The sequence below is a fragment of the Notolepis coatsorum genome (genome assembly GCF_963971535.1).
Source record: "Notolepis coatsorum genome assembly, chromosome: 3".
Taxonomy (NCBI): Eukaryota; Metazoa; Chordata; class Actinopteri; order Aulopiformes; family Paralepididae; genus Notolepis; species Notolepis coatsorum.
In genome coordinates this window covers 15,171,288-15,197,552 of record NC_140167.1, presented here as the reverse complement: position 1 = coordinate 15,197,552, position 26,265 = coordinate 15,171,288, and the positions used below count along the sequence as shown (strand labels likewise).

General features: G+C 43.2%; 2 protein-coding genes across 2 annotated transcripts in view; one reads left to right on the top strand and one right to left on the bottom strand.

Annotated features, from left to right (window-relative positions):
• The window catches only part of loxl3b (lysyl oxidase-like 3b), a 55,815-nt gene extending 39,291 nt beyond the window's left edge, over positions 1–16,524 (top strand). The window contains 6 exon segments of the mRNA XM_084309606.1: positions 2,386–2,545; positions 6,350–6,593; positions 8,483–8,598; positions 10,211–10,347; positions 12,296–12,407; positions 14,419–16,524. Coding sequence (XP_084165732.1) covers positions 2,386–2,545; positions 6,350–6,593; positions 8,483–8,598; positions 10,211–10,347; positions 12,296–12,407; positions 14,419–14,492 — 843 coding nt within the window. The 3' untranslated portion in view covers positions 14,493–16,524.
• A 774-nt stretch (positions 16,525–17,298) lies between these two features.
• mrps26 (mitochondrial ribosomal protein S26) lies at positions 17,299–26,219 on the bottom strand. The gene is made up of 4 exons (XM_084309566.1): positions 25,821–26,219; positions 21,146–21,292; positions 18,564–18,687; positions 17,299–18,080 (listed from the first exon to the last, which is right to left on the bottom strand). Exons 1-4 carry the CDS (start codon positions 26,045–26,047, stop codon positions 17,949–17,951), a joined length of 630 nt encoding a protein of 209 aa, XP_084165692.1. The 5' UTR covers positions 26,048–26,219; the 3' UTR covers positions 17,299–17,948.
• Positions 26,220–26,265: the final 46 nt, after the last annotated feature.

The window sequence follows — 26,265 nt, the reverse complement described above, 5'->3', positions numbered from 1 at the left end:
TTATTAACCCATACAGATGGGCCTGGGCTACGCTAACCAGTAACCACGGCCTGAAAGTAGGTTATTAACCCATACAGATGGGCCTGGGCTACGCTAACCACGGCCTGAAAGTAGGTTATTAACCCACGCTGCTAAAACCGGTAGACATAACAGATAATAAACATCTCCTATTGGCCGAGGGGGTTTCCTCTTTTTGCCGGCTGATGAGATGTTTACTTTCCCACATGGGTGAACAGAGTTGGACACGTCCTCTGTTGTCATGTGGACGAGACGCCGACGTCAACCCTTCAGCCTACCCCCCCCCCCATCGTATCACACCTGTCACAAACGGACCAGATACCATGATTTTAACTCTTTCAGGTGTAACACCCCCCCCCCCCCCCCCCCCCCTCCCCCCTCCCCCCTCCCAGTATTCCACCTTGGAATTATTGAACTCTTTAAATGACCAGTGTGGACTGCATTTTTTAAATATATATAAAATGCAGTCCATACTGGTCATTTAAAGCATTCTAGAATATGGACTATATATACTAGTATACTATATATAATAGTAGTATATATATAGACCAGTAGCCATCGTGACATTGTTAGAATGTTCAGTTCTGGAACATTCTAATCTCAAAATGTGAGACGGCACACCTGAAAGGGTTAATGAAGCAATGTGACGAGCGACATGTCTTAATTACTTATCCCCCACCACCCCGCCGTCGCTTCAATAACAAACTAGCACCACCCCTCAGGGACTGGGGGTGGGGGGGGGGGGGGGGGAGGAGGGGATGGGATCAGAGTCGGGACAGGAAGTCTGTCCCCTCACTGACGTCCAGCAGGGCCTCTCTGCAGGTCCGGATAGCGGGCGGTCGGACCGACTACGAGGGCCGGGTGGAGGTTCAGGTTGGGTCCAAGTGGGGCACAGTGTGCAGCGCAGGCTGGACCACGAAGGAGGCCATGGTGGTTTGCAGGCAGATAGGGCTGGGCTACTCCATGCATGCCATCACTGTAAGTAGTAGGACCAACGTTGTTATTAAAGGGATACTTTGAATGTTTTGTCTGTTTATCCTTCTCCAGACACGGATATGATTGTACACATTGTGGTTTTTAAAAAGAAAAGGTTTCAGCTTTCGGGGGAAAGATTATGTTTTGGCTAGTGTTAGCCCCAAGATAATCCCTGTTACTGGTCTGTCGTTGAGAAATGCAAACAGCAAGCCTTTTCTTAGGGGCAGCTGGAAGGCAAATGTAGAAATGTTGTTCCCGTAGTAATGTGTCATAAAGTGTCTGGTGAGAAACATTCCAAACGTCAACATATCCCTTTAATATAAAAAAATCACTGAATAAGTAATATCTCTTGAGTATTTAGGATTTCCACCTCCTATGAGCATGTGACACCGTATCTAGAACGGGATTAATTATCCTTCAAAGTACATTTTTAATGAAAAACGGCAGGCTCTTTTGTTTTATTTCTTTACAAATATTTGTATTACAAGGATAATGATGACCTAGCTTAACAGTTTTGTGCTTGCATTATTTATCCAGTTTGGGATTATCCCAAAGCCAGCGGCACTTTGTCACGAAGTTCAGATACAGGAAATATAAAAATAACAGTGGAAGCCGGACGGGTCGTTTAAGGTGAAGAGAGCGGAGACGCTGCTGGCGTGGAAGCAGTTATTTCTATTGAGTCCTCACATCATAGCCTGCTCTTAAAACACAGCGTGCCCTCAGTGAGTCATCACCAACATCTGTTCTCTGGGCTCTGTTTGTTATTAATAACGGTGCCCAGGGGCGGCTAGGTGGTGTAGTGGGCAAGGCGCTCGCCACCAATGCAGGAGACGCTGGGTTCGAGCCCAGCTCTCCGCATTGCTATCAGCTTGGCTGGTCGTTCATACTAACACAATTGGCAGTGTTAGGGGGTGGGAAGCTGATGGGCGGGGATCGGACGTTGTGGACAGCGACTCCTACAGGTCGGTTGGTGCGCCTGCGCAGCAGAATCAGGAAGCGACGGGGGCGGCGTGTCCCTCCCACGCAGACCCTCGCCGCTGAGAGATCGCGCTGCGCAGGTGAAAAGATGCGACGGCTGCTTCCTCGAGTACCGAGGGGACACGTGATGTAAGGCTTCGTCCACATTGCAGCCGGCTTGTGGGAGGCATGGCCTAACAGCGTTCGAGACAGGGGAGGGTAGAATTGGACGATACGAAATTGGGATGGGAGAAAAAAAAATTGAAAATGGGAGAAAAAAGTAGATACAAAAAAATAACGGTGCCCACATCAGCAGAACATAAATCAGCACAATTTAGTTCAATTCAAATCTCCTAATAATAGATCAACTGTATGTGTTTTTTGTTTGTTTGTTTGTTTGCTTGTTTGTTTATTTCTGTCTAACCCGTCTCCAAGGAAACCTGGTACTGGGACAGCAGCAACGTGACGGAGATGGTGATGAGCGGGGTGAAGTGTACGGGCATGGAGATGTCCCTCAGCCAGTGCCAGCACCACAAGACCGTCAGCTGCCAGAAGGCAGCCGCAAAGTTCGCAGCCGGAGTCATCTGTTCAGAGAGTGAGTGACAACCTGGGGTCTAAAGTGAATTATTATTATTTCGTACTTTTGGCTGACTTGATACTTTCACTCTACTGCATTTAAAGTACACAATAACACAAGTTATTATTATATTTACTTGTACGTTACTTGCAATATATTATATACTATATCTATATCTGTACATATCCTACTCTTAGTTGATTGATTGATTGATTGATTGAAAACTTTATTAACAGATTGCAGAATGGGTACAGTACAGTACAGCTCAATACATACAATTGTTGAGGGGATGCAGACCAGAGAAAGACTTTCGTCTTGTTTACATCAGGGTCCCCCATTTTCAATTCATCATAAAATATATGACATACACGACATACAGATAGACAGTACTGCTACATCTATACATTTATGACATACCAGATTTGCAAATACAGTACTGTTTGTGATACAAAAAGAGTCCAGAAAAGAGAGTATATACATTTGACGTAGAAACTGTACATTGGAGGAGGTTGGGTAGGTGGGGTGGGGTTGGGTGGGTGGGGGGGGGGGGGACACACACTGTACACTGCTGGCCAGTAGTAGTCATACTGTCTCTATTTATATAATACAACTCTGTACATGTATGTACACATCTGATTAGCACTACACTCAGTAGTACTAATTTGTATATTTTGTACCCAGTTTAATCACCTATACATTGTATATTGCTGTTGCACTTTACTTTTACATTTGCACTCTGGTTGGATGCCAAACTTATTTTTGTTGTACTGTACTTGTGCTGTATGATGATGACAACACATTTGAATCTAGTCTAATGAAAGTGTTTTGCACACAAGACATCTGATCAGTTCATAGAAGGTCATCTACTCTTTAACTTTGTCCCAGACAAATTTCAGAGTAAGCCATCAGGGCAACCATAGCTGGACCATAAACCCTTTTAGCTTAAAGGGATAGCTCAGATCTTTGGACAGTAAAAAGTTGTAAGAAATAGTGTAGTGGATGCAAAGCGATTAGCTAACCAATCATCGGCTCAGTCTGTATAGAGCCACAAAACAATATAGTGGTATGAGTTTTCATTAGCAATGCTGCCTCTATTTCCTAAAATGGCTTTCAGAGCATGTAAAGATCAATGACAAAACACTTCCTCACATTCTCCATCATAGTCGAGGGGGGCATACCTTGAACCGTGGGCCTTCAGAAGTTGAATAATCAATGATGGCACATTCCTTTAAACACGTCAACAAGTTCAAATGAGAGAAATGGCAGAGAGAAAGGCTGAGAGGCTACATCAAAGGCTGGATTAACACTGTCAGCTCAAATCAGATGTTTTCACCTCTGTGGCCGAGCACCGATATTTTCATTGCTGCCAAAACAGGGAGATATCACATTCCTCGAGGTGTTTCACTGTTTACACAGCAGGGGAAGGTCAGGTCTGTGTCTTATAGGTGACAACATTGGTTTTGACTTGTCAGTGTGGTTCATATCTAGATTAATTACCTTGGAAGGTTAATGTGACTGCCATTAGGGCTGAGCAATATATCAAGAGTATTTATATTGTTTATCGTCTATATGTGCTATTATATAGTGGGATTGTTTTTTATTGTAATTTGTGATACACGATTTTGTCGAAAACGAAAAAAAGATTACATCAGATTTCCCAAAGAATTATTCATGAAATATTTGAAGATTACAGTTTCAGTTGGATACATGATTGATTGATTGATTGATTGATTGAAAAGTTTATTAACAGATTGCAGAATGGGTACAGTACAGTACATCTCAATACATACAATTGTTAAGGGGATGCAGACCAGAGAAAGACTTTCATCTTGTTTCCACCAGGGTCCCCCATTTTCAATTCATCATAACATATATGACATACATGACATACAGATAGACAGTACTGCTACATCTATACATTTATGACATATCAGATTTGCAAATACAGTACTGTTTGTGATACAAAAGTGTCCAGAAAAGGAGTGTATATACATTTGGCGTAGAAACTGTACATTGGAGGAGGTTGGTGGGGTGGGGTTGGGTGGGTTGGGTGAGGGCTGTACATTGGAGGTGGGGGGGGGGGGGGGGGGGGGGGGTTGGGTAGGGGACACACACACATTTTACACTGTACATTGGAATGTTGACAAAGCCTTACTTGGTCATTTACTGTACAACTAGGTTAGGACATTTGTAGGGGCCAGTTTCGAATTGCAGTCTCACGTAGGTGTTTTTTGAGAGTGTTTTTGAAGGTGGGTAGTGATTCACATTCCTTTACAGCTTTAGGCAGGGCGTTCCACATTGATGTGGCATAATTGCGAAACGTGTTTAGTCCCTTGTTTGAGCCGAATCTGGGTTTTACATGATTTGTGGAGCTCCCTCTGGTGTTGTGATCGTGGTATTCACTGACCTTTGGGAAGTATTTTGACATGTACATGGGTACCTTGGTCGCGTAGTGTATCTTGTAGACCAGGCCCATTGCAAGTTGCTGTACTCTGTCGTCTACTCTAAGCCATCCTAGGTTGTCAAAGTGGGCAGGGGTGAGGTGGGTTCTAGGAGTCAGGTCAAGTAGTAGTCTGACTAGCTTGTTTTGAGATGTTTGTAATTTGTTTTTTAGTGCCTTTGAGGTGCTTTGGTACCATGAGGTGCAAGCATAGTCGTAGTACCCTTGAATGAGTGCTCCTGCTAGAGTCTTCAGGGTATTCTTGTTTACCAGAGAGGAGATCCGGTACAAGAATCGCGTTCGTTGGTTGACTTTTTTTATTACATTGGATGCCATTTTGTCACAGGAAAGATTAGCCTCTAGGATGGAACCCAGGTAGGTAATTTCATCTTTCCTTGTGACAATATTGTCACCCACTGTAACCGAGAAGCCGTCAGTCTTGCTGAGTTTGTTATTTGAACCGAAGAGAATGGACTCTGTTTTGCCCATGTGTAATGATAGTTTGTTGTCGGCGAGCCATATGCAGATTTTGCCTAGTTCCGAGCTGAGGGCTTTTTCAACCTGTAACTTGTTCTTGTCAGAGACCAGCAGGGCTGAGTCGTCCGCAAACAGGAACAAGTTGCAGTCACAAGCTGACGACATGTCATTTGCATAAATTAGGAATAGTAGCGGTCCTAGTATGCTTCCTTGTGGAACACCACAGCTCACTGTGAGGGGGGGGGATAGGGTACCGTTTACTTCCACCATCTGTTCCCTCCCCTCCAGGTAGGATTGTATCCAGCTCACTGATAAACTATCAAAACCAATTGCTTGACCCATCAATTGGATTATCCAATATATGATTTCCCATACCTAAGAAGATTGTGATATATTGTGATATATATATATCAATATTCGTCATTCTGAATATCGTGAAATGTATTAACATTTTTGTTCCCAAATCGCTCAGGCACTAACCGTCATAAACCGTATGTATATTTTTTCTCCCACCCACCCACCCACCCCCTCCTACAGTCTCCTCCCCATCATATGTATATATTCTCTGTTAGGATCTATGGGTAACAGTACTGTATATTTGCATATCGTATATATGTCACAAATGTATCAGTACTAAATACCTATATGTCCCTATGCCATAAATGTCATGATGTCATGTATGTTGTGTATGTCATAAATGTCACTATGAATTGAAAACGGGGGACCCTGATGTAAACAAGACAAACGTCTTTCTCTGGTCTGCATCCCCTTAACAATTGTGTGTATTGAGCCGTACTGTATTGTACCCATTCTGCAATCTGTTAAATAAAGTTTTCATTCATTCATTCATTCATTCATTCATTCATTCATTCATTCATTCATTCATCCATTCTCCCTGTGTTCAGCTGCATCTGACCTGGTCCTGAACGCCCCGGTGGTCCAGCAGTCGGTCTACATCGAGGACCGGCCCCTGCACATGCTCTACTGCGCCGCCGAGGAAGACTGCCTGTCCAAGTCCGCCACCAAGGCCAACTGGCCCTACGGACACCGGCGGCTGCTGCGCTTCTCGTCCCAGATCCACAACATCGGCCGCGCAGACTTCAGGCCCAAGGCTGGACGCCACTCGTGGGTCTGGCACGCCTGCCACGGGTAACAGAGTCTTCCCTTCGTTAGACACCTCAAAGTTTCAGTTTTAAGTTTCAAGTTTTGTTTTATTTGTCATATAATATAAGGTACATGTACATTACAGTGAAATGCTTGGTTCTGTATGAGCCCCCTCCCCCCTGAGATTGTGCTTCAGACAGTAAAAAAGTTAAAAGAATAAAGACCAAATACTATACCAAATATACAATATACAAACAAAAGTACAAACTAAAGTACAAAATGAAAACAATGCAAAAATTAGGTAGAGATGTAGTGCAAATATATTAGTAATAAATAGATAAAATATGGTGTAGTGTTAAAGTGTTTAAAGTGTCTAAAGTGAGGGGCGGCCGGGTAGCGCAGCGGACTAAGCGTCTGTCTACCACCACAGAGCCAGTGGGATCGAATCCGGCTGTGGTGCCTCCGGCTTGGCCGACCGTCCATACTAACACAATTGGCAGTGTTAGCGGGTGGGAAATCCGGCGAGAGTGGGTCCTGGTCGTTGTTAACAGCGACTCCTACAGTTCGGTCGGGGCGCCTGTACAGCAAGGGAAGGATCTGGGGGGAGGTAGTGTGACCTTCCACACGTTACACTCTCCCAGTGAGAGTCCGCGCTGCCAGGTGAAAAGAAGCGGTGGGCTGGCTACACATGTGTCGGAGGAAGCATGTGATTGTGATAGTCTCCGCCCTCCCAGACCGACGGTAGGGGGTAGAGTGCGCAACAACCAGGAAGGGGAGTGGGAATTGGCATAACGACTAACATTGGGAGGGGAGAAAAACGGAAAAAGAACGGGGGGAAAGATAATAATAAAAAATAAAAAAAAGTGTCTAAAGTGAATGTTACGGTGAGTGTTTAAAGTGAGTGTGTGTGCATGTGGATGTGTGTGCAGTGAATGTAGATGGATGGACTGACAATGTTACTAACTCACTAGTCTCGCAGTAGCCAGCCATTAAAGGTGCTATAGATAAAATGTTTATATAGAGTAATAATCTTCTAAAAAACAATACATCCACAGAAAGATGCGTAATAAAAGTATTGATGTTTGCAGGTCCAAAATTAAAATGGTTGTTTACATGTATCCCCTCCCTGCTTTCCATTTCCCCACATGGAATGCACCTGATTGGATAAATGACATGATGCTGTGACATCTAGTGGCTGAATGTTATCTATAGCACCTTTAAGTAGTAGCCATGCTATGGAATTACAGACAAAGACCCTCACAGCCAAGCGAGTAGGAACAGGGAAACTAAAGAGGCAAGGGCAAAATGCCCTCCACAGCACTAAGAGGGAAGCAGTTCAGAGGAGAAACTAAATGGTGTGCAAATCTAGCAGATAGGATATTGATTTTACAGATCAAGTCAAGTGTTCCTTTATTAATCCCCTTTCGGAAATTCAGGCATCACAGCAGGATGATGGAGGAGAGGTAAAGGCAGGAAAAATATATATAATATTACATAATATAAATAATAATATAATGAAGAAAAATAAACTGATTAGAACATAATAATAATAATATTGTAATATATAGACGAGTATATTCTATTGATAACAGTAAACATGGTAGTCCATGCAGTGTTTAGTTATTAAGACTCAGACAGTCCTAACAGTTCTGCTCCCGATGAGCAGGTTGGCACCTTGCATGGTCGCCTCTGTCGTCGGTGTGTGAATGTGTGAGTGAATGGGTAAAATGTGAGGAACAAATTGTAAAGCGCTTTGGATAAAAGCGCTATATAAAAAAAAAAGCAGCCATTCTCAAGTTCTCCAGCCATTAGTTCTCCATGTATTGACAGTTGGAGGCAGTTGGATTTCCCCATTCATATGAATTAATCACAATGCAGCAATCATTCTCTCCACCCCTACCTTGTTCCTCATCAGTGTTCCCTGTATCTCACAGCCACTACCACAGCATGGACATCTTCACCCACTACGACCTGCTGAGTGCCAACGGCACCAAGGTGGCAGAGGGCCACAAGGCCAGCTTCTGCCTGGAGGACTCAGAGTGCCCCGATAGTGAGTCTGACGAGCCGCTGGAGCCTTCCAATGGAGGATCATACCATGCAATACAATACATACAATACATACTTTAATAATCCTTCATTGTTTGGAAATATGATAGATATTTAATTTAGTGAGCTATGTGTGTATTAGGATGGGAATCCTTGGTAATTTCATGATTCCGATTAATAAAATAGATTCTTGATGTATCGTGTTTTGGCAGCTTGATGGATTCGATTCTATATTGCTATTAGCGTGAGAATTAGAGAGTTTTTTGTATTTTTTATTATTATCTTTCTTCCCCTCCTTTTTTCCTGATTTTTCTCCCATCCCACCCTTCCTGGTTGTTGCGTACTTTCCCCTACTGTTGGTCCAGGAGACCGGAGACTGTCACATGCTTTCCTCCGACGCATGTGCAGCCTGGGGCAGGCCAACCTGGCCGCGCAGGTTCTCACCGGGGAGAGTGTAGCGTGTGGGAGGCCACACTATCTCTCCTCAGTTCCAACCCTCGCTGAGCAGGCGCCCCGACCGAACTGTAGGGGTCGCTGTCCACAACGCCCAGGACCCACCCTTCAGCTTTCCCACCCCCTGATACAGCCAATTGTATCAGTGTGAGAGGCCAGCCAAGCTGATAGCAACGCCGGGAGCTGGATTCGAACAGGCGAATCCTAGTGTCTCCCGGTGTTGGTGACGAACGTAATCTCATGACATACATGACATACAGATAGACAGTACTATTACATCTATACATTTATGACATACCAGGTTTGCAAATACAGTACTGTTTGTGATACAAAAAGAGTCCAGAAAAGAGAGTATATACATTTGACGTAAAAACTGTACATTGGAGGAGGTTGGGTTGGGTGGGTGGGTGGGTGGGGGGGGGGGGGGGGGTTGGGTAGGAGGGGTTGGGGGGGGACACTGTACAACTGTACAAGCAAAACTGTACATTGGAATATTGACAAAACCATACTAGGTAATTTACTGTACATTGGAGGGGGTTGGGTTAGGACATTTACAGGGGCCAGTTTCGAATTGCAGTCTCCCGTAGGTGTTCTTTGAGAGTGGTTTTGAAAGTGGGTAGTGATTCACATTCCTTTACAGCTTTTGGTAGGGCGTTGCACATTGATGTGGCATAATTGCGAAACGTGTTTAGTCCCTTGTTTGAGCCGAATCTGGGTTTAACATGATTTGTGGAGCTCCCTCTGGTGTTGTGATCGTGGTATTCACTGACCTTTGGGAAGTATTTTTTTTACATGTACATGGGTACCTTAGTGGTGTAGTGTATCTTGTAGACCAGGCCCATTGCAAGTTGCTGTACTCTGTCGTCTACTCTAAGCCATCCTAGGTTGTCAAAGTGGGCAGGGGTGAGGTGGGTTCTAGGAGTAAGGTCAAGCAGTAGTCTGACCAGTTTGTTTTGAGATGTTTGTAATTTTGTTTTTAGTGCCTTTGAGGTGCTTTGGTACCATGAGGTGCAAGCATAGTTGTGCCATACTGTGCAATACAACGCAATAGAATACACATTATCCTTAATTGTCTGTAAATCTCAGATGTGTGGAGGATAATCGGTGTGTATTGAGGAGGAATGTGTGGAAAAAACTCATTTGTTTGAATCCGTCTTTTCCAGACGTGGCCAAGCGGTACGAGTGTGCCAACTTCGGCGAGCAAGGCATTACAGTGGGCTGCTGGGATTTGTACCGCCACGACATCGACTGCCAGTGGATCGACATCACGGACGTCAAGCCTGGAAACTATATATTGCAGGTGAGTGTCAGTCTTGTTTTTCTCTTCAGGCTGGATTCACACGTTGTTCTATTCAGGCTGGATTCACATGCTTTTCTATTCACACAGGCATAATAAAAAAAAGAATTTGTCCTGCAATATTTCTTGTCCATGCAACCCAGATGTGATCCCTGTGCTCCTGGCTCAACCTCCTAAACCATAAAATCTTGGTTACTTAATGTTTTAAGGTTCTGATGTCAGGATATTTTTTGTATTTTCTATGACTTTCCAGCCCTATATTTGCACACGCTTGCAGCACTAGTGCCTGTCAGACCCGCAGGCCTGTACTATGTCACTTTCAACACAGGGACCGGTGTTCCCTCAACCCCTGCCAGGGTTTCTAATGCAAGTGTGGAAACCCTGTAGACTTTCTCCATATTTTTCGGACAGAACGAGGTGGTGAGTGTTCAAAACCTACAACTCTCCTCAAGCAAAACATTTTGCACCGGAGGGACTGTAGACGAAAGCCTGAGACTTGGTGCAGAGTAGCTGGTAGACCCAACCTCTACTGTGTAGCTGGTAGACCCAACCTCTACTGTGTAGCTGGTAGACCCAATCTCTACTGTGTAGCTGGTAGACCCACCCTCTACTGTGTAGCTGGTAGACCCAACCTCTACTGTGTAGCTGGTAGACCCACCCTCTACTGTGTAGCTGGTAGACCCAACCTCTACTGTGTAGCTGGTAGACCCAACCTCTACTGTGTAGCTGGTAGACCCACCCTCTACTGTGTAGCTGGTAGACCCAACCTCTACTGTGCTCAACTGTATGGTATAAGGTTGGATAAAAACTCCATAGGCCAGAAAATGCTCGCCAATTGAGCACAACGTAATATAATTACATGAAATTACTTTGTTAGCTTTGTTATGACACTACCTTGGTCACACTGACGGCTCGAAGTTGCAATATTCAGTCAATTGTTTGTAAAGTGCAGTGTTTATAATCCCAGCACTGTTAGCATGTGGCTTTCCCTCAAACTGAGCTACGCCATCGGACACGTGATTGCACGTGCAGGTGAATCCATTTGGAAGTTGTGCAACCTTTTGCGATAGGTCACTCCCATTGCCTATTGGCCAATTGAGTAACCCACTACAGAAAAAGACCCTCACAGCCAAGCGAGTAGGAACAGGGAAGCTAAAGAGACGAGGGCAAAATGCCCTCCACAGTGCGCCTAAGAGGGAACCCGTTCAGAGGAGAAACTAAATGGTGTACAAATCTACTGTAGCAGATGGGATCAGTGCAGTAACTTCTGCAGATGCGTACACACCACCTAGAGCCTGACACAGAACGATGCTCTTACTACCTCTCTAATAATGAGACAATGATTCATACACCCCTACACACCTAGATATAGGCTGCACACACCTGACTCTAGTCAGCGACAATTGTCATACACCTGCCCCTCATCAAATAAACCCACAGAACCCAATGATTGACAGGTGCCCTTCACAGTGAAAATGGGTGAAATGAAGTGAAATGAAGAAAGTCGTGCAAAAATTAAGTGACCAGCAGGTAACTTAAATTAGGCAAACCCATAGGAACCGTAATCTTTACACAATGGCTTAATTAAAGGAACACTGCAACATTATGGGAAATTAGCTTACCGTCTTCTCCAGAGTCAGACAAGAAGATGGATACCAATTTCCTCTCTGTGCGTTCAGTAGAAAGCTATGCGGCTGCGAGCTAGCCTAGCTTAGCACAAATTAATGGAAGTGGATACAGACCACTAGCCTAGTTTAAGCCTGTTTTAGCCAACAGCTATAGGCTAGCTGGTCCGTATCCACTTCTATTCATTTGAGACTCATGAGAAGTCTCAAACTTGACTGGGTTCCTGATTGTGTTCATAGAATAATAATACTAGACAGGTCTTCTTTCCCCCCGTCTAAACGTACACTGCCTGACGCCTCTGTGTCCTCTCTGTTTGTCCCTTCAGATTGTGATAAATCCAAATTTCGAAGTGGCAGAAAGTGACTTCACCAACAACGCCATGAAATGCAACTGCAAGTACGACGGCCACCGTATCTGGCTTCATAACTGCCACATTGGTAAGCAGTGGAACGCCGTGACGGTACTCATCCCTCTCCCCCTGCTCATCCCTCAACCAAGTCATTGGTTACATGAAACGGGGATTATAGTAGCGCATTAGATCATTAGAGCACTGATCATATAAAGGTAGAATAAAAGTTAAATAAAGTTAAAAAAAATTATAATATATATATTATTTATAATAATGATAATAATAAATAAACATGGAATAACAGTGATATTATTAACTCATTGACCACCGGGAATTAGTCTAGCACTGCCACTCTTTAAAAGATATGAGTGTGTCACCTTGTTTGTAGATCTATAACTATATTCTATATTATAGCTATGGATACAATACTATGGCCCATTTGACACCAACTATCTATCGTTCAATATGTGAAAAATAATATTTTTTTTCCATCCATACGTTCCCGTGTTATACTGTGGTGAATATAAGTATGGTTTTAGAGCGGTCTGGGGTAATTCCCGAAATGCTGAGTTATAGCCTTATACGTCAATTCTACTATAGACGTTGCCGTTTCTTGCCTGTACACACTACTATTCCCAAATCACATCTATGTCATAGGTATTATGTTTCATCATGAATGCATGAAAGGGGGGGGGGGGTCGTTTCTGATTATTTGATTATCAGTAACGGCATTCGTATTGAACACTAAAAACGCTTATCAGCGCGATCGGTATAAAAGCGTTGCAGGATCAAGCTAAAATTGCCGTCAGATAGTCCTTACCTGTGATCGGGAGTATTCCAAAAATAATATTCCAATTGTTTGATCGCCATCTGGTACAGCCGATGTCCATTTGGTCCACGGCATATTCGGGGATATTTGACGTGCTTCAATTTAACCGGGAGAACCGCTCCACTCTGCCGACAAGGAAAAGTGAGACAGGAGACATTTGGCCGTTACACAGGCCAAGAAAAAGGTTATAAAGGGTGCTCGATACCGCCGTCTAGCTGGATGCGGCCGGTATTGCACTTTGTCGATCTCAGACTCATTCCCTATGGTAACACAGAGGTCCCCGGATGAGTAATGAATAAAAATATCGGAAAAAAGATCAAATAACGTATATAAACGTTGTTGGCAGGGATTGAGTTAAACATCATTGACAGCATTATAGATTCTAGTAGTACAGTCTTCTCTCTGATGTGTTGCATTGTGTCATGCCGCGACTCCTGAGTGCAGGGCGCTAGGTTTGGTGTCAACATTGGGGGGGACACTTTAAGCGGGTGGTCTGGAGGTCCTCCCCCAGGAAATTCTGAGCGTCGAAACAGTTCATTTCCTGCATTCTGGTGTACTTTATGCACCAATTTGTGCCTTTTCTGCATCAATTTATAGTGGAAATGTCTTTATTTATGTAAAGGAAAAGATAACATTCAGGTACCCGCTGACACAAATATAATGCAATATAATGTAGTAAGGCATTCTGTATTGCTTTCAAATATTTATTATATAGTTACAGGTAAGATGGATATATAAAGGTTTTGACCCCCTTAGGGGGTTGTTTTTCTTTTTTTTAAACTTTGACCAGTCAGCTGGTTCTTTTAGCGTTTATCGCTTTTTCTGGTCAAGCATGACCGACAGATACAGGTTGAATGGGGTATAGATCGGGGGAAAGACACTCTGAGAAAATACGGCGAGTCTGGGAGTCGAACTCGTGTACCCCAGATCCGTGACGAGCACGGTTGTCCCCGACGCCGAAATAGCGTCCGAGGTACGCGGTGAGCTACTGGAGCTCCCCTAGGGGGTTGTTTTTCATATTATATAGTTACAGGTAAGATGGATATATAAAGGTTTTGACCCCCTTAGGGGGTTGTTTTTCATATTATATAGTTACAGGTAAGATGGATATATAAAGGTTTTGACCCCCTTAGGGGGTTGTTTTTCATATTAGCTATATTTTTTGAGGGGGACAAATTGACCTTTTCTCAATATTCAGGACCCCCCCCCCCCCCCCCTATAACTACGCATATGCCTGAGTGTGATGTGTCTTTTCCTTGTCTCATTACAGGCGACGCCTTCAGCGAGGAGGAGGAGAGGAGGTTTGAGAAATACCAGGGACAGCTGAATAACCAGATCTCCTAATCATCATCAATAAGACACACAGTCTAGTAGTCACACCAACAGCAGGACCAATCAGAGGGGGCTGGGGGCGATATGGAAAAAAGAAAGAAAGAAAAACAATCACAATATCCAGAAGGACTTTTGTTTTATACTGATAGGGCCTATATATAGACGGGTTTCTTGTTTATAAACACACCATGTTCGAGCTAATCAGCAAACACCCGCTGAATCCCGTGACCGAATTGCCCCCTACCTGCATTGAGCTGCAGCGTAAAAAAGTACAACATGGGTTCTATGGAAAAACCATGGCACTCCCCTGAACTAAAAGTTGTTTCAAACAAAACCGGCTGGATGTCACTTTGCCAAATCAGCATGGCTGTGTGAGTGAGTCTTTCACCTTTTACACAGCTAGATTTGGCATGAATTGATTGTTAGTTCATTAGCTTGGCTACCAAATGCAAATATTGTAGTCGTTCCTGTTGTTCTCACCATATAGGATTACATTCCTCTTTGTCTCCTTGATGCACACTTGAGTCTGACGTGGACGAGAAACCTGTCTATATCGCGTTCTGCTTAGGTATGGAAGATCACTCGTTAATAAGAGGTTTATCATATTGGACTGTAAATCTAAATGAAACACTCAAATACTTCCGATATTATTTTGTGAGATATCGGAATTAATATTTACTTGTTATCATTCATTCAGACAGCAGGATTGTGTCACGATTCAGAATCATCAAAAGAACCCCCCCGCTACGATAACACAGATGAGCGATAAACAGGTCATATGGTACAGTATTTACCCAGCCCCTAATGTAAGCTATGAAGAACATATCTCACTAGCTTGGAAAGTGAGACACTATATGCTATGATGAATTGAAAATGGGGGACCCTGATGTAAACAAGACGAAAGTCTTTCTCTGGTCTGCATCCCCTTAACAATTGTGTGTATTGAGCTGTACTGTATTGTACCCATTTTGCAATCTGTTAATAAAATGTTCAATCAATCAATCACACGCGTATCCGTTACCTAGGTAACTATCTGGATCCCCTACAAGTCACGTCCAATCAAATTTACTCGTTTGACGTTTCACATAGGTCGTTATTATTTCTGTCGAAGGAGCCATGATGCAACTGCCCTAGTATTAATGTGTTATGGTGAATGTGTTTTACGTCAAGAGTTATTATACTTGAATATTCAAGTGTTGTCCTTTTTTTTGTCAAAATGTGAGCATATGCTAAAATGTGTTGCAGCAGAATAGGAAAAATTTGTCATGCAAGTTGTCTTTTTGTATGACGGCTGTCATGATGTGCAGTCTTGCAATGAATGTTTTGTAAATTAAGTGCTATTTTTATATCCAGTTTTATTCTACTTGAGGGGAAAAGCAGCTTAGCCTGCCTGAAGGAAACATAACTTTTTTGTATCACGTTAAAACGGCACAAACAAAAAAACAACATCCTCGTCTGACGCAGCTCCATGAGATTCTTACTGATCACAAATTCATATCTTTTAATCAAAAGTATGGCTTCAGAGTTTCTCATAACCCTTTCCGGTGTATACAATCCCACCTGTGAGAAGTGAACATTACAGTGATGATGTCACAATGGCTACTGGTCGTTGAAAGCTGTGTGGGGTTCTATAATTACTAAGATACAATTCAGAGAAGAAAAAAACATACGCATCAGTACCATCCCTGGTGGTTCCCATGTTTGATTATTTTTTGGACAATCTGGTCAACCTGTAAAATGTGCCTGCCTCAATTCACAAATCATGTATTTTATGAATGTATTTATTACTGAAGTAATGGTGCTATGAACCGTACCTGCCAAAGATAGTGTTTGTTCATTAGTACTATTGGGCCAGTACAATATGGTTGTTATACTGGGGTCAGTGCTTTGGGGGTGAATTTGAATCTGTACAAGTAGCCTTTAGTCTCTCTCTTAATAGCCTATTAAGGCTCAAGACAGACATTATTGGGCGATGACAAACATTTACAAATGCACTCCATAAACGCTGCATCTATGCCAATCTAATCTGCTTCACCAAATAAAAAACGAGAAGAGAAAAAAAAACCTGTGTGGTGTTATTAAGCTTCTTTGGTCTTGTTCAGACCAGCCATTTTGTTCCGATACCACTCCCATAGGTTTCCAGTGTATCCGACAATGGTAAATGGCTGCTTTTTTATATAGCGCTTTTATCCAAAGCGCTTTACAATTTGTTACTCACATTTTACCCATTCACACACCGACGGCAGAGGCAACCATGCAAGGTGCCAACCTGCTCATTAGGAGCAATTAGGGGTTAAGTGTCTTGCTCAAGGACACATCAACACGCTGCCAATGAGGAGCGGGAATCGAACCGGGAACCTCCGGATTGCCAGACGACTGCTCTACCTCCTGAGCCAATGTCGCCCCTTCAACGCCTGAAAGATTATTTAAAAGCTCACCTGATAAAAATGCCAGACTAATCTGTGGGTCTAGACTAGGGTTTCTCAACAGGGGAATTCAGAGTGTGTGGAGTGGGGGGGCACTGGGTGCAGAATTGTTGAAAGGGGGTGGTAGTTTATTTTATTTATTGACAGAACCACTTCAGAAACAGGGAGTGCCACTTTTTAGCAAAGGTGTTTACCTTCTGTAATTATACATGTCTGGTAGTAAAACATGAGTAAATGTAAATGAGTAAAAAAAGGTATTGCTAGATAAATCACTCAGCATGGCTATTTTGTAATAATTGACCATTGTTTCATTATGAGCATAATTCACCATGGCACAAGTCAAACGAGAATCTATATATTATATATCAATAAAATTACTTAAGACAGTAGAAGAAGCTTGAGAAATACAACAATGTACATCTTAGTTTATTTTATATACAGATACACACAATGAGCTAACATGATAAAAAAAAACAAAAAAAAACAGACTTTGGATACCGGTCTGTCCTACTCGGAGCACTGGGCTTCCTTGCGGAAAGGCTGAAGTAGGAGAAACCTCCGCTGACATTAGTGCCCCACTCAGTTGTATGTCAAATACAATTCGTCTGATGAGTCCTGAAGTTGGAGAGTGGTTATGAGGTTCTCCATGTGATCCGCTTTGTCCAGTGTGTCTCTCCTCTGGGTAGGGCTGCCCTCAACATAAGAAACGATTGTCAAAATGTCAAAGCGCTCAAAATACTCTTGACGACTCAACGAATAGTCTACTTATTATTCGACAGTGAAATGGTTACCCCCACATTGTTGTCCTTCTGTAAATGAATGCAATCATGCCAACAGACCAGGCTCTTTAACACCACGGTTATTAAGAACCCAAAGCATATTTGTAAATATTACTGTGATGCCAAAGATGTGCTTATACAGAAATAAATTATGAATAATGAGGTGAAATCAACGCAAAACCTGTCGACTAAGAACATTATGAGCGTTTAGTCAGCTGATGGACGGAGAAGAGCAGCCCTACAGACAGAAGGAGCTCGTCATCTCACTTCAGAACCGTCTGCTTGACCACCTGGCCCACTTTGTTAATGGCAAAGTTATAATTCTTGGGACTGTCCAGGGCCTCCTCGATGCGCTGATCCAGGTTCTCCAAGGTGATGAAGTTCTTGGCGTCCTCCTGTAATGACATGGGAAGTGGACACCGTTAAAGCGTCTGGCGTGTTGACAGCCACAGGTCAGTGGAGTCTAAGCGAGCCAGAGATCAGGATGCACAATATTACTGACTGATTCTTTAAAAGAACATCATTATTCAGGAATACAGCCAGGTCCTGTTCTATGAAAATATAAGATATTCCTTTATTGATCCCCTTGGGGAAATTCAGGCATCATAGCAGCATGGGGGAGGGGAGGTACAGGTATGGGCAGGGAAATAGTGGAAAGACTAAGACATAAATATAGGCAATCAAATTAGATCTCAATATAAATATATGAGAAAAAGAAAAACGGTGATTAACTCTGAATATAAAAACATGTAAACAAAGGTGCAGATAAGAGTCTGTATGCCCTATCGGTTATATTATACGTTACAATATAGGCAATAAAGAATTAGAATCTGAATATATAAGTAAAAGTAAACGGTACATCAGACATCATACTGTACCTGCAACTGCAAGATTTCCCGCTCTTTTTCTTTGATTAAATCCTGCTTTGCTTGTTCTCGTTGAACAGCCGCCTCTATCTTCATCAGTTCAGCCGCATCCGTTTCATTCTGGACCCTCACTTGTCTAAAAGTGTCACAGAGGAAAACAAAGATCAGTTGGGCGTCAATACAACACCTTTGCACGATATATAACAATATAACACAAGACAAGTGCGCTTTATAGGAGCTCTAAAAGGCATGCATGTGTGGACATTTTCATTTAGTCATTCAGCTGATGCTTTTTTTTTTTTTTTATCCTAAATAACTTACAAATTGTGAAGTCAGCAGGAGGGGAACCTCTCTGGCAGCTAAGGGTCAGCGCCATTGTTCGTCAAATAGTGTCGAACTTGAGTGTTACACTCCGAGTGCATAGTAGTATAGACATTAATAGGGGTGTAACGATGCATCGAAATGCATCGATTCTAATGTGACAATTCAACTGCATCGATTTGAAAATGTTAGAATAGATTATAATCGAAATCGATTTTTTATTTTTTATCTTTAATTTTTTTTATGTTTTCTTTTTTTTGTATTGTTTTTATTGACCTATAGTCCATTCATGCCGAGTGAATCAGTTCCCCCAGCCACATTTGTGTATTCAAATTTTTTGGGGGAATTAACTGATTTTAATCGAAAATGAAAATGAAAATCGAATCGTGATCAAATGAAGAGATTTCATGATGCATTGAATCGTTGCCTGAAGAATCGTAATCGAATTTAATCGTTGTGAGGTCGCATCGTTACACCCCTAATAGACATATTAGCATGATAGTAGTTTAAGGATAGCAGCAGCATAGTAGTAAGGTACATAACAGTAAAAGACTATGGTACTTTTTTTTTTTTTTTTTGATGATGATGATGATGATGATGATGAATGCGAATTCGATGAAAGCTTTCCGACAGTATGACTGAGGAAGTGATTGAGCAAACGCGCGCACACCAACAGACCAACCAACCAAATGACAGAGTACGGCCAATCTAGAAGGTGTGCTTCTTCCAAGCACCTAAAGATCTTGTGGCACCACCGCTGTCCATCTCATAATCAAGTGTGAGTTTGTCACCATGCATCACGAGGCCATGGAACATGAGCAGGGCAGCGGTGCACTACATGTACATTTAGTCCAAAGTGACTTACAAGTTCTGTACAACAAGTCAGCAGGAAGGGTACAACTCTGGCAGCTAAGGGTCAATAAGATTGTTCGTCAAACAGTGTTGAACTTGAGTGCTGCAGTCTCTTGAGTGCATAGTAGTAAAGACATATTAGCATAGTACTAGGTAGTAATATAGGCAAGGTAGATTCCTCCGTAGCAAAGTGCAAAATAGTAAAAGACAGTACGACGGTTCGTTTCTTTTTTTGGCAATTAAAAGATGTAATACTGTGACCTCCTTTGTATTTTAGCATTAGTCTTATAGTTGAAATTGGCAATGCTGTTTGGGTTTGGAAATAAAGTGGTAGGGCTAGGAGTAGGGGGAGGTAGAGTGTCCAGCCCAGTCCAGCGGGGGAGAGTTATAGTCCGAACTAGGGCTGCAACTAACGATTATTTTGGTAGTCGACTAATCTAACGATTATTTCTGTCACACCCTCCATCTCTGCTTCCTGTGGGCGCGGCTCCTTTTCCGGGCTCTTAGCAGACTTCTTAGCTTAACATAACAGACCTTCAGTAAGTTTGGGGGAACTAATGGGATAACTGGGGTTGCAACAAAAGTGCAACTAGGGCTAAAAACACAATGAAATAAAATAATAATAATAAATAATATATCCTTCTTAGCAGACTTCTTAGCTTAACATCCCAGGGACCTAATGGGATAACTGGGGATGTTGTTTGCTCCTGACAAGAGTCTCAAAACAACTCTGAGGTCATGCTCAATGTGCAATCTGTTCCTCTGCTTTGTCTTCAGCTGGACCAGAGCTGAGAAGCCACTTTCACAAAGATAGGTAGTGCAAAAAAGTTTTTATGATCGACGTCGTCGATTATGTCGACTAATCGTTGCAGCCCTAGTCCGAACAGACACCACTCCTCGACTACCTTCCTCGACCTCTTTCTAACCGCTCCACCCCGTGGCTTCTCTATCCCTCTCTCACTGCCTATCTTTCTACACGGCAGGGTTGACGTGAAACAAATTTCCCATGATTAATAAACTCAGGACAAAACTGGACATTTCACAAAATGACATTCAATGGTAAATGGTGCATTTATATAGCGCTTTTATCCAAAGTGCTTTACAATTTTTGTTCCACATCATTCACTCACACACCGACCACGCAAGGTGCCAACCTGCTCATCGGAAGTGTCTTGCTCAAGGACACTTCGACACGCTGCCCGGGGAGGAGCGGGAATCGAACCAGGACCCTCTCTAGTCTAGATGACTGCTCTACCTCCTGAGCCACTATCGCCCCCCCAATATCTGTAAAGCGCTCACTTTGATCTTTAACGTCACTGATGCACCGTGTCTGTCCGGCGTCTACGTGTGTTTTTAATTCATTTTCAACGACTAGTGTCCATTTTGTTGGACGGACGAGAGTTTGGAAGAGCGGTCGGCACCTGAGTCTGAGCAGGCGGAGGTTCTCCGCGTCGTTCCAGGCCATGAGCGCGCGGTGTTCCTCCTCCTCCTGCCGCGCCCGCTCCTCCGCCAGGGAGCCCGTCTGCTCCTCGTACCTCTTCCGAAGCATGTCCTCCTTGAACTCGGAACTGGGAAACACAGAGGGTCACGTATCCCACGTATCAGTTCAATCATATATCAAGATGTAAACAAAACAAACTGCATGCAATTGACTTGTTGTGAATCATTCATTTCAAACCTTTATTTCCTGGAACTGGAACATGGAACTTAAATTAATATTTCTCATCGAGCCACAAGCGAAAGATGTTTAATACTCAGTGACTCTCAATGTTTGAACAACTTACAGTAGATACAGTATAATGTATGATGAAGTGTACTTCATCATAATTAACATTTCTGGCTCTGAAGAACAGCATACATTTTGTTTTTACTAGCATTGAGGACTAATTTAAGATTGATAAAAAGCTTCCTGAAGAGAAGTGTTCATTCTCTATTACACCCCGTTTACACCTGGTATGGTAATGTAATATATATCTGGATATCCTATCTGGATAAGCATTAAAGGAAAAATAATAATTTCTATACGAATGGTGTGAATGCACATTCACACTGCAAATCGTAACATCTCAGGCAGATGTAAATGCGAGGACGTCATCGGAGTGTTCATTATCCATGTCTCCGACTTCCATTAACAACATGATGTAGCTGTAAAAAATGTCTGCTTCTAAAGTTCTAATATATTACAAACCAAAAAATAGTGGTTAGATGGCCTCCCAGATGTTTAATTTCAGTAAGGGATTAGGCCAATTAGAAAATCATAAGGATGTGACTATTCTGTTTAGGTTTCACTTTCTCCACTGGTATGATAGCGTACACAATAGTACTGTATTTAACGTGTATGTCTGAATATACCTGCAGGCTGTATATAATCCTTCTATAATATACCTACATACACCTGCATATAACCCATATAACTCTGTATGCAATAGCAGGTAGTGGTACAATACAACAACTCTATACATCTGATTAGCGCCACACAAAGTAGTAGTACAAATGTATATTTTATACCAAGTTTAACCATTGTTACATTTGCACTCTGGTTTGATTTGGTTGGATGACAAACTTATTTTCATTGTACTGTACTCTGGTCTGACTGCATCCCCTTAACAATTGTGTGTATTGAGCCGTAGTGTATATTGTACCCATTCTACAATCTGTTCATAAAGTTTCCAATCAATGTTGTATAATGACAATACATTTGAATCTAAGATAAGATAAGATATTCCTTTATTGATCCCCTTGGGGAAATTCAGGCATCATAGCAGCATGGGGGAAGGGGGGGTACAGGTAGTAAAAACAACACAAGCAGTGTAAACAAATCCAATATAATTGACTATCTAACTAACTGAACAATATATTCACAGTATTCACAGTGTCACATAAGGTGCAGTATGCATAAGGTAGTGTTATAATTTACTATCTACTGAAATATACATGTATCACAGTATCCACTGAAATATACATTATTCACAGTATCACAGTATCCACATAAGGTGCAGTATGCCTAAGGTAGTGTTATTGTCCTCCTTGGGTTCCTATTAGTCCTAGGTCAATGTCTGGCAGCAGTCGCTGCCCCCTGTTGTGGAGCCTGGAGGCCGCTAGTCGCTGCCCACTGTTGTGGAGCCTGATGGCCGCTGGTATGAAGGACTGTCCGAGGCGGTTAGTTGAGTGTCGGGGGGGTATGAGTCTGTGGCTGAACGAGCTTCTCATCTTGACTAGCTCGTCGTAGAGGGGGTGGTAGGGGTTCTCCATGATGGCAGCCAGCTTCCTTCTCATCCCCCTCTCTGCCATCACCTCTAGTCTAGGTAGCTCGACTCCCACCACAGAGCTAGCCTTCCTCACCAGCTTGTTGAGCTTGTTGGTGTCCCTTGAGTTGATGTAGCCTCCCCAGCATGCCACAGCATAGAAGAGGACGCTGGCCACTACAGACTGGTAAAATGACTGCAGCAGTCTATTGCACACGTTGAAGGACCGGAGTCTCCTCAGGAAGAACAGCCTGCTCTGTCCCTTCCTGTAGAGGGCCTCTGTGTTATCCGACCAGTCCAGTTTATTGTTCAGGTGTACCCCACGGAACTTATATGAGTCCACCACCTCGGATGGTGATGGGAATCGGGGGGGGGGGGGGGCTCTTCTAGTTTATACTAGGGTTTCGCTGAATAAACCAACAATGTGGGGGTCCACCTTGACACGAAAAAGGTTGAGCTAACTGAAGTTTCGGTTTCAGTGATAGGTCTCTAGTCGTTGCCTCTCTCTCTGGAGTCTGGATTGATTGATTGATTGAAAACTTTATTAACAGATTGCAGAATGGGTACAGTACAGTACGGCTCAATACACACAATTGTTAAGGGGATGCAGACCAGAGAAAGACTTTAGTCTTGTTTACATCAGGGTCCCCCATTTTCAATTCATCAGGACATATGGGGTAGAACACATAGTAGCATACTACAAAAACCTAGGGGTCCACAAAGACGACTTCAAACTTGAAATGGTAACAACCGATGAGGTACTCAAAAAATTTAGCGCCCTCCAACCTAACAAGGCCACTGGCCATGACAACATCCCCTCCAAATTCCTCAGAGACGCAGCAGCCGCCATCACCCCAGTCATCACACACATAATAAACCTCTCTATAAGACAGGGGCACGTCCCCAAGGACTTCAAAATTGCGAGAGTGACCCCTCTACACAAAAAGGGCAGCAAATTAGACCCAGGCAACTACCGCCCTGTTTCTATTCTTACCTCCATCTCGAAAGTCATGGAGAAAATAGTCTACGAACAGGTCGAAAAGTACCTGGCGGAAAAAAACCTAATCTACGAATTCCAATCTGGCTTCAGAACGTCCCACTCCACTGACACATGCCTCCTCTATTTGAACGACCACATCAAACAAGAGGTGGACGCTGGCAAATACTGCGGCATGGTCATGCTGGACCTACAAAAGGCCTTCGACACTGTCAATCACTCCATTCTAATGGACAAGCTAAAAGCAATTGGTTTTGATAGCCTATCAGTGAGCTGGATGCAATCCTACCTGGAGGGGAGAGAACAGATGGTAGAGGTAAACGGTACTCTATCCCCCCCCCCTCACAGTGAGCTGTGGTGTTCCACAAGGAAGCATACTAGGACCGCTACTCTTCCTAATATATGCAAATGACATGTCGTCAGCCTGTGACTGCAACTTGTTCCTGTTTGCGGACGACTCAGCCCTGCTGGTCTCTGACAAGAACAAATTGCAGGTTGAAAAAACCCTCAGCACGGAACTAGGCAAAATCTGCATATGGCTCGCTGATAACAAACTATCATTACACATGGGCAAAACAGAGTCCATTCTCTTCGGTTCAAATAACAAACTCAGCAAGACCGACGGATTCTCAGTTACAGTGGGTGACAATATTGTCACAAGGAAAGACGAAATTACCTACCTGGGTTCCATCCTAGAGGCAAATCTTTCCTGTGACAAAATGGCATCCAATGTAATAAAAAAAGTCAACCAACGAACTAGATTCTTGTACCGGATCTCCTCTCTGGTAAACAAGAATACCCTGAAGACTCTGGCAGGAGCACTCATTCAAGGGTACTATGACTATGCGTGCACCTCATGGTACCAAAGCACCTCAAAGGCGCTTAAAACAAAATTACAAACATCACAAAACAAACTGGTCAAACTACTACTTGACCTGAACCCCAGAACCCACCTCACCCCTGCCCACTTTGCCAACCTAGGATGGCTTAGAGTAGACAACAGAGTACAGCAACTTGCAATGGGCCTGGTCTACAAGATACACTATACGACCGGGGTGCCCATGTACATGTCAAAATACTTCCCAAAGGTCAGTGAATACCACAACCACTACACCAGAGGAAGCTCAACAAATCATGTTAAACCCAGATTCGGCTCAAACAAGGGACTAAACACGTTTCGCAATTATGCCACAACAATGTGGAACGCCCTACCCAAAGCTGTAAAGGAATGTGAATCCCTGCCCACATTCAAAACCGCCCTTAAAGAGCACCTACGGGAGGCTGCAATTCGAAACTGGCCACCGTAAATGCCCAAAACCCCCACCACCTCCTAATAGACAGTCTCCTCCCCACCGCATGTATATATTCCCTCCCCGCCGTATGTATATTTCTCTCCCACCCACCCACCCCCTCCTAATGTACAGTCCCCTCCCCATCATATGTATATACTCTGTCAGGATCTAGGGGTAACAGTACTGTATATTTGAATACCGCCTATGTCACAAATGTATCAGTACTAAATACCTATATGTCCCTATGCCATAAATGTCATGTATGTTGTGTATGTCATAAATGTCTATATGAATTTAAAATGGGGGACCCTGATGGAAACAAGACAAACGTCTTTCTCAGGTCTGCATCCCCTTAACAATTGTATGTATTGAGCCGTACTGTATTGTACCCATTCTGCAATCTGTTAAATAAAGTTTTCATTCATTCATTCATTCATTCATGACATACATGACATACAGATAGACAGTACTACTACATCTATACATTTATGACAGATTTGCCAATACAGTACCGTTTGTGATACAAAAATAGTCCAGAAAAGAGAGTCATTCGTTCACTCACCGAAGGGCCCTCATGATCAGGTCGTATTCTGTGAACCTCTCCTTGAGGACCACCATCTCGACCGGATCAACGGGGGGCGGGACTTTGATTCGCCCCTCTTTGGACTTGGCCTTCGGGTCGTCGCGAGACTTTCGGCCCCTGACAGCCTGGACGAGCACGGCTCCCCTGGGCGCAAGGAGACGCTGCACCGCGGGCAGGCTTCTCCCGCGGAGGACCTGGAACATCATGGTGGCGACGTCGGACTGGCGATAATAAGGTATATTATTAGCTTCACTGCTGCAAGTCTGATCGGTCAACTAACGGACACACCACGCAAACATTGTATTTCAATTAAACTCGCCTATGAAACTATATAACATTGACAAAATTGTCGCTATAGGGGAGCCGCCATGTTGGTGTCCTTTGACCCCCCAAGAAAAATAGAAGAAGAAGATTTGCAGCGTTC